This window comes from Giraffa tippelskirchi, chromosome 5 (genome assembly GCF_054371585.1).
Source record: "Giraffa tippelskirchi isolate mGirTip1 chromosome 5, T2T-mGirTip1v1.2.pri, whole genome shotgun sequence".
Taxonomy (NCBI): Eukaryota; Metazoa; Chordata; class Mammalia; order Artiodactyla; family Giraffidae; genus Giraffa; species Giraffa tippelskirchi.
The window spans coordinates 16,074,043-16,083,152 of NC_137279.1; the positions used below are offsets into that span (position 1 = coordinate 16,074,043).

Below are 9,110 nucleotides of genomic sequence, written 5' to 3' on the forward strand. Positions count from 1 at the left end.
ATTCTGTAAAGCAATTATCCTTCAATTAACAAATAATTTTTTTTTTTTTTTTAAAAAAGAAAGCCTCTATAGAGAAGCAGCAGCCATAGTGCTCCATAATGTCTGGTTTTGTGGCACTTGGTTGGAGAATTATGAGGAAAAACCTGGTTTGTTTGCCCCAAAGCAGGTCTTGCCCAATAGGCTGCTTAGAAGAAACCTGCCTCTCCCCACTTCTCCCTCCATCTGGGATCCTTAATTGGCAAGATCTAGGCAGTAATATGCCCAGACTAGATCCAAGTCTATTAAATGCCACAATTCGCAGGCTCTTTGAAAGTAAGAATTGGCACAACTTTCCAGAAAGCAGCTTGGTAATATGGCTCAAGAGCTTGATATATGTCCAGTTTATATCCTTTTATCCAATTATTCTACTTCTTATCCTAAGGAAATAATCAGAGATGTGGTAAAAGATTTATGTATACAGATCTTCAACAAAGTGCTATTATAACTGCAAAAATCAGAAGCGACTCTATATTTTCTAAAATACAAATTTGGCTTACTATGTCATGGTATATCACAGTATAGTCAGGCAATGGAATACACAGACTGGAGAAAACACACTTTCAAATATTTTTAACTGTATGAGAGAATGCTCACAATATAATGCTAAATGAAAAATATATATAGGTATTTAATAAAATGATTAATTTTGCAGTTCAATCCAATTGTGGACATACACCCATAGAGAAGAGAACCCTGGACAGAAACACTAAGATGTTAATTTAATAATGGTTAACTGGATTGTGTGGTTGTGATTGATTTTTTTTTTTCTCTTTTTCTCAGTTTCCCAAGCTTCTATTGCATCCATAATTAAGGTGGGAGGGAGGTTAATTTTTAAATGAAAAGGTGTCATTTCTCATAATGGCAGCAAGCTTCTATCAGAGGCTGATTTCAGAAGTGACCCCATAGTAATCCTCCCCTATCACCACTTGTGCACGCACTGGGACTTTCCAAGCCCTTCCCCACTTGTCACCAGCCTGAGTCCCACAGCAGTTTTGACATAGGTGAGCTCAGAGAGCCTTCCGGCCCCTCTCAGTAGACCAACCAGGGCTGGGGTCTGGTTGCTGAGCAACAGGATCTGTGTCACCCAAGAGGATACTTACCAGGTAAGGACCATGTTTTATGCTGCCCTTCAACATTATGAGCTCAACAGGAGCCTCAGGAATTGAAGAGATCTTGCCCAGACATGCAGGAGCACATTATTAATTCAGTCTACAGGTATTTATTAAGTGTGCCAGGTGAAGTTCCCACTCATTCCACGAACACTGTTACAGGTTGTTACTTGAAGGAGCTGACTGATGGGGCTGAGAAGGCAAGTTTGGGACCAAAGCTTAGGGTTCCAACAGGAGGTAGCTCCACCTTGCTAGCTAGTTGCTTGGTAGGGGTTTGGAGTCAAGGTCTCACCAAAGGCTACTTCCTCTCTCTCTCTCCCCTCCTTCTGTTTCTTCAGATGGAGGTGATCGTTGGGGACTTTGGGATCGTGGTGGTCCCTCGGGACGCAGCTGACACAGACCGAATCATGAATCACTCCTCAATACTCCGCAAATACAAAGTGAGTCCTCCAGCTCGCTGCTGGTGTAGTAATGTGATGTGGCCCTTCTCTGAGAAGCCTGGGGGCTGGAAGAGTGAGGACACAAAAGGAGTTTAGTGTGAGGGACTGGCAACCTACTCTCTCTGCTCTGTCTGCAGAACAACATCATGGTGGTGAAGGATGACATCAACCATCCCATGTCTGTCGTCAGCTCAACCAAGAGCAGGTACGTTTGACAAACGACCAGAGAGACTTTGGTCAAACTGGCTTACAAGTTCCCACACAGCTCTCCTCAGTCCAGGATGACTGTTAGGTTGGCCAACACCAGCTACCCCAATATGTAGCCTTCTTTTTAGCCCTCATTTATTTGTTCCTAGTCCTTGATTTTTAAAAGGGGGACAGGCTGTTAGTTAGTTTTAGGTGACTTGAGGGGGAAAGAGGTTGCTTTTAGTTTGGACTCTAGTTTGACATGAGGAAAATCTCCTGGAGGAGGGAATGGCAACCTGCTCTGGTATTCTTGCCTCGAGAGTTCCATGGACAGAGGAGCCTGATGGGCTACAGCCCATGGGGTCACAAAGGGTTGGACATGATTGAGCGACTAACACTTCCACTTCCACTCTGAGGTACCCACAGAATTAGTAAGGGTTTAGGTTAACTGCCATAACAGAAAAACCCTAAATAGTTAGAATTTTAAACAAGAAATGTTATTCAATGTTATTCAGTGTCAAAAGAGATTGAATCTCTGTTATCTTCAACGTGAAGCTTCCCTCGCCGAGTTCACAACTGCTGCAATGACTTTTCTTCTCAGCCAGTGGGGAAGGGCAAAGAGCTTTGTCCTTAAGGAGATGACCCAAAGTTTCACACATCACTTCCCTTTCATCCCACTGGCTCAACATCAGTCATGTGGCCATGCCTAGCCTCCAGAGAGGCTGGGAATAGACTTTGAAGCTTCACAGCCATATGTCCAGCTAAAACTTGGGAGGTTCTATTACTAAGCAGAAGAAAGAGAGACTGGATACTAGGGGCCAGTTAACAGTTTCCACCATAACCCCCAAGTGGAAATATCCAGTGGAAGGATAAGACATGTGGAATACAGAGGTCTGGAAGTATAATAAAACTGAAAGCCATGAGCACCTAAGTGTAAATTAAAGTTTAAGGGTATGGCTGAGTTCACAGGAAGAGTGAGTAAAGCAAAGAAGGCTATGGGAACATTGAAAACATATTAACATTTATTTAAAGGAAGGCTGAGGGGTCACTTAGAAGATTGGGATTAATACATACACAGTACTATATACAGTAGTGTGTATATATATTAATATATACACATTGCTATATATTAATATGTACACACTACTATATATAAAATAGATAACCAACAAAGACCTACTGTATAGCACAGGGAACTCTACTCAATATTTTGTAATAGTCTACAAAGGAAAAGAACCTGAAAAAGAATTATAGCTATATATGTATGACTGAATCATTTTACTGTACATCTGAAGCTAACACAACATTGTGAATCAACTATACTCCAATTTAAAAAGTAATAATAATAAAAAAAAGAAGACTAAGGAGCAGTCAGAAGCCACCAGCATTGGTGGCCCTGGAACAAAGGCAGCAGAGGGTACAGAGAGAGAGAACACTTGTCATTTGTCATCTGTGTCATATGTTTCAAAGAAATCAAGTGAGCCCAGGGTTTTAAAAGGTCTACCGGACCTCTTCCCTGGAAGGTGATTATGCAGACCCTTGAAACAGTAGCATCAACTATGAGGTGAGAGCAGAAGTGGCAATGGTCAATGAGGGAAGAGGGGAAGATTGTGGTTCCAACCATGGCTGTATAATAAAACTACTGTGAAAACTTAAATGGAAACACAAATTTTAGTGTCCCATTCAATCCCACTGAATCAGAATTTCGGGGAGTTGGGTCTCTGGGGAGCTGCTTTCTGGGTGATTCTCGTCAAGTTGGGATTGGCATTTGGAAACCACAGATGTAGACCACTTTTTCAAGAAGCCTCCCCATAAACTGTTTGGGGAGGCACTTGGGGATCTAGTTTGCTGGAATGTCAGGACACTGTGTGCACTGCAAAGGCCCTGAGCCAGCCTCCTTGGGCTTTTCAAAGTGCTACCTGTATGACATTTAATCATTTTGATAACTGAGCTCGGCCCCCAGTATTATTCCTGTTTTACAGAGGAGGAAATGGAAGATGGGTTTAAACAACTTCCCCAAGGTTCTTCAGTTAGAAAGTGGCAGAGTCAGGATGGAGGAGGCATTAGAAGGGAAGAGGGTTTTTTTCTGATAGGAACGCCATGCACTTAGCCTAAGCAAAGACGGGTAATGAGTGTTGGGTAAACCCTTTCCTCAAAAGGGAATGGGCTGGCCAGGCCTCTGGCGTCGCTTTCGGGAAAGCATGCCCTCTGATTACCGTCTCTTCTCAACCAGGCTGGCTCTGCAGCACGGGGATGGCCACGTCGTGGATTACCTGTCCCAGCCGGTCATCGACTACATCCTCAAGAGCCAGCTGTACATCAACGCCTCGGGCTAGCGGCCACGGGGCGCAGTGCTCCACTCTCCCCTGGTCCTCCACCAACACACCGGCCCCCAGCCGCCTCTGTCCATCCCGTTTCTCTCCCGCCTCTGTTTTTCCGTCTCCTCATCTTGACTGTTTTCCCCACCTGCTGACTCAACCCCCCACAGTGTGGGGGACCTGCAGAGAACACCACAGCGTATCCCTCCTCCGCAGCCATCTTTGGACAAACTCTCCTCTAGTCTCCGGGTTGGGGGTGGGTGACGGGGTCGGGGTGGGGGAAGTGCGGTCCTTGGAGATGTGCGGGTGCCCGTCTCCCAGCATGCTCTGGGGAGGCGGCTCTGGCCCTCGCCTTCCCAGCATGCCCTTTACCACAAAGGGCTATTTTTTTCCTTTCTTTCTTATCTTTCGTTTCGTTGTTTCGTTTGTTGGTTGTTGTTGTTGTTCACTCCTCATAGAACTTGGATCAAATCCGTGTCCGAGGTTCTTTATGTCTGTCGCCTTGTTGTGTTTCTGCGGCATTCCCTCCCTTTTGACTGGATACCGCAGCCAAGCCTCAGCTCTCAGAAGGTTGCGTGAGGGCTACGCCCGCTGAACAAGGCCGAGACAACCCCCACCCACCTACCAGCTTTCTCCCCGCCTCCGCCCTACACACACACAGCCTTCTGGGGTCAAGACTGAGAGTTTCATGTTCTGAAACCTGGGACGCAAGTCTGGGAGTAGTAGGGTTGCTCTGAAGGATTTGAGTCCATTTCCTTAGTTTCCGAAGACCACTCTTTTTTGATGCTCTGGGCTTAACGATCGCGTAGAGCCGGTTCCTTCTCATTTCTTGGTGACATCCGTTCAGTTACTTATTTGAGCTGTGACTGATGGAAGAGCGTGGGTTGTTCCCTGCCAGCCCGGACGTTACCAAGGGACCTTCAGATCACCATCAAAGCCCTTGGAGGCCAGACTTAGTCGCATTCCTACATCTGAAAAGAATCACGTATGCAAGGCTGAGTCCTAAAAATGCAGTCATTTCTGAAATAAAACATGCTAAGAGTTCACTCAAGCTAGAGATCTTTGCTAATGGGAATTATTTATTGCCTGTTTGGCTGGGAAATGTCTCTGTCGTAATGTAAATCCAGGATGACCTAGGAGAAAGTGACTCCCATTTCCTGATGGGAACTAGTGATTCTCACCCACTCTAGTTTGGTAACAGAGATGGCGCCTGAGGTCAGTTCCTTCCTGAGAAGCAGAGCCTCAGCCTTTGTGGGTTTAGGGTTACAACTCATGCTGAACCCAGAAGCCACAATCATAGCCTGAGGAAGTCTGCCTGGCAGGACCACGGATTCTCAGAACAGACATCTGGAGGGGTTGTCAAGAGCCACTAAACTCTTTCACCCCTTTTGTCCCGTTTCCCACCTGCCTCTGGCGCTCTGGAAACAGTTTTGACAGACTCTGTTCTAGTTGTTCAGATCTCATTCAGGTCCTGCCTGGAGAACCAAAAGGAAATTACTCTCTTCTGCTCTGTGTCTCTCATCCAGTCTCTTGGCTCTTGGGTTTTTGATTCTTTGAGAAATGGTCCCCAAACTGTAGGATAATTTTGTCGATAACTAGTACCAGCCCTGACCCGGGAGGTATTGGGTGGGATCTGATGCCAGGAACATCGTGTAGCATCCTTCAGTTGCCTCCAGAAAAATAAATTCAACGGAAGAGTAGCGTGGTTGCAGGGGGAGGGCTTATCCTGTTGGATTTTGGAAATAATCTCCAAAGAACAAAAGTAAGATACTGTTCTTGGCTCTCGGTGTTCAGCTAAGAATCATGAAATCTGAGAAGATCTTTAGAGATTAATTGAGCCAATGTTTCTTTTAAACGATGAGGAAGCAGAGATCCACTGGATTAAATGACTGGTCCAAGGTCACACAGCAAGTGTAAAGCCTGACAAAAGGCTAACGTTCCCCTGACCGTTAGGTCGTCACACCACATGATCTCTGCTCCTTTGGTTCCCCACGATCCTGACCAGATAAGATGCAGCTTTCAATCTTTACCTGGCATCTTTCTCTTAACTTATTCTGTCCCGGGTGCTCCCTGTATACAGCCTTGTGTATGCTAGTCCTGGGGGGAGGATGTGATAGTGAGGAAGACTGTAGCTAGGTTTCCCTTAGAAATGAACTGCTAGAAATGGCAATGGCTTAGAGGAAATCTGAACCCAAGAAAGGATTGCTTTGTGGAAGGCAAAGACCCAGAAAATGCTCAAGATTGCACTAGTGCTGGGGAGAGAAAGACAGAAGTACCTTTGTCTAGGCAAGGCAGTCAGAAGCCAGGAAATGATACAAAGGAAATCAGGGAGCTGGATTCCCTGGGGAAGCACGCATCTTCAAGGATATGAAGTTTATGGATAGAGTTTATTCTGGAGATCCACGTGAACAGATCCAAGAAAGACCAGCTGTCTTTTGTTTCTTTGGTCCACTCTTTCTTTGCTGGGCTCTGTGGTCAAGCCCCATTTAGTTCATGACCCATGAGAAGAAACAGGGCTGACTCTCGCAGCATTCAGTGTGGGGGTGGAAAGTACGTTTGTAGGGAGAGTGAGATGAGCTAAAGCAAATAACAGGGATAGATTTCTAGGAATGAAATGAAGCAGAGTCTATCTTGGTGAATTGATCGCAAGGATCATGATAAAAAAGCTTTCCTTTAATACAAGGAAAAGTGACTCCCCTTTTGGATAGAAGCGTCCATTTCCTGCCCTGACCCCTTCTTCACTTGCTACAGGGAGGTCAGATCCCCTCTTTCAGTCCAGGGCAGGACACGTGACTGTGACCCAGCCAAGGCCAATACCAGAGAGATGACTCAGAGTTGGAAGTGGTGCCCCCAGGTGCCCACAGGATGACCTCCAGGTCCTGACTTCCAGCCTGAGGTCCTGCTCCTTCCTACAATGGCTGTCCCAAAGGTCCAGAGATCGTGAGAAAGGCATGGGCTAGAATGACTGTGTCAAGAGGAGGTCTGGAGCCTCATTTCCTGCCTACCAATAAGAATGTCTCTCCCGCTTGCATGAAAGTGACTGATATGTAAGAACAGGCATGAGGGAAACCCTTCGTGTCAATGACTCTCTCCTCAAGGAATGGCCCTGTGGGGGGGCTGGTGTCTGTGCTGCTAGCAGATACCTCATTCACCACCTCCTTTCTCCCACCCAGGTAGCCTTTGGAGCCTTCTTGCTTTCATTTTCCTTGAATGTACATGGGAACAGGGGAGGAAAATCTCTTCCTGAAGTGCCTGAAACCCAGAACTGGAGCTTCTAGAGAAGCTGTTCTTCCTGTCCCAGCTTGGCCCACCTTTCTCCCATGTTCCCTAGTCTCCTGCTCCAGCTTCTCAGAACGAACAAAAGAACATGGTCTTCTAATTAAATTGAAAGTGAGACTCCATAATCAAACTACAGCAAGAGGCAGAGAATTACAGGGAGAAATGACTTGTATTTTACTAGCCCAAATCTACTCCCCCAAACAGACAGACAGATACACACACGCACGCACACACACACTCTCTCTCCCTTACTCTTTCTCTCTCTCTCAGATTAAGAGAGAGGCATGTTATTATATTTTATTCATCAAAAGAGTAATTCAAAAATAAGTCAGTATGTGAAAAGCTCAGGATCGTTTCCAATGTGAAGGCGGGCAGGTAAGAGGAGATGGCTGGGTCCAGGGATGGATTTTGTAGCTCATCCAGTTCGGACACCTTAGGAATAGCATCATGGTAAAGGTGATGAATGTGCTCTGTCCATTTCGTTTGGTTTGCACCTTCCTATAGCTGCCCACTAAATGTGAATTTTCATGTGGTTTCTTTGTTGGGTATGTTTGGAATGTTCTATTAGCCTGTAACAGTCAGTTAGGAATGAGTTACTCTCTTTCCCTCCTCCTTCAGTCTAGATCTGGGGCCCAAACCTCAGCTTGATCCTAGCAGTCTCAAGGATTGGCATGGGAAGGGGGAAGCTTTTTTGAATCACTTTTTTTGGTCACTGAATCTGCCATTTTAAGAATAAGACTTGCTTTATGGAAATCAACACATTAATAAATACTACATTGAAGTTGCAACACCATCTCACAGTGCAATATTTTGAGTAAAATTTTGTTGCTAGAATAGTCACAGACAAAAGTTTTATCAGCAAAATGGTTCAACTACGTTAATAAATAAGATGATGCTACTAGAGCCTTGCGTCTTGGTCTAGAATCTTCTCTGTGAGTTGCAGAATTAATCACTTTTTCTTCACAGTCTTACTTGACGGGAGCCAACAGTTGTTAAGAAAGCTCTTAGAGCAGGAGATTTTCTGCTTGGTTTAGCTAATGTCGAATGTGTAATATGAAAGTATACACAACCACACCCATAAGCAGGGAAGAATAATTAGCAAATTTGTTCAATTGTGCCTAAGTTTTCTCAGTTTTTTTTTTTTTTTAATGAAATCTTCGGTTCTACCTAACCTGCACAGTCTGCTGTTGGTTAGCTTTGGATCCTTGAAGAAGTTAGTTCTTTGTGAATTAAAAATGTATTTGTGAAAATTATAAACTTGAAAAACTTACTTCTTGACATAAAGGATATTAAGTAAGACAGAAATTGTTAAACTCATAATTGGTTTTGTTTGGCAAAGTGAACAAGCTAAAAATCAATAAGTTAATTGTTCAACCCTGCCGTGACAATTCGATCTTATTTAATTTTTAATTGTGACAAACGTTATGTATGGGTTCAGGTCTGAATGGTGATTCAGAAGGTAAAATAACAATTCTCCACTCCGCCAGCTCACTTAAAGTTTAGCTACTGGTTTGTCAGATTAGTTGTGTGTGTGTGTGTGGGTTTATCATTTTGGTTCTTGGTATCTTTTTTTGTTTAAGACTGAAATTAGTCAGCTATGTGGGTTTGGTGGCATATCATTATGGTACTTGATATGACTTATAAATTGATGGTTTGTGTTTGCTACTTTAGTCACAAAGCGAAACACTTTTTTCCCTCTGTCTTGAGAGTATGTAATGATGAGCTCTTGGTTAATATTG

General features: G+C 44.4%; 1 protein-coding gene across 29 annotated transcripts in view; it reads left to right on the plus strand.

Annotated features, from left to right (window-relative positions):
* NMNAT2 (nicotinamide nucleotide adenylyltransferase 2) overlaps positions 1 to 8,159 on the plus strand; it is a 208,432-nt gene extending 200,273 nt beyond the window's left edge. For all 29 annotated transcript variants that reach the window (XM_081492515.1, XM_081492519.1, XM_081492508.1 and 26 more), the window contains 3 exons: positions 1,487 to 1,588; positions 1,726 to 1,793; positions 4,008 to 8,159. In XM_081492515.1, coding sequence (XP_081348641.1) covers positions 1,487 to 1,588; positions 1,726 to 1,793; positions 4,008 to 4,110 — 273 coding nt within the window. In that variant the 3' untranslated portion in view covers positions 4,111 to 8,159. The remainder of the gene's footprint in view (positions 1 to 1,486; positions 1,589 to 1,725; positions 1,794 to 4,007) is intronic.
* The last annotated feature ends 951 nt before the right edge of the window (positions 8,160 to 9,110 follow it).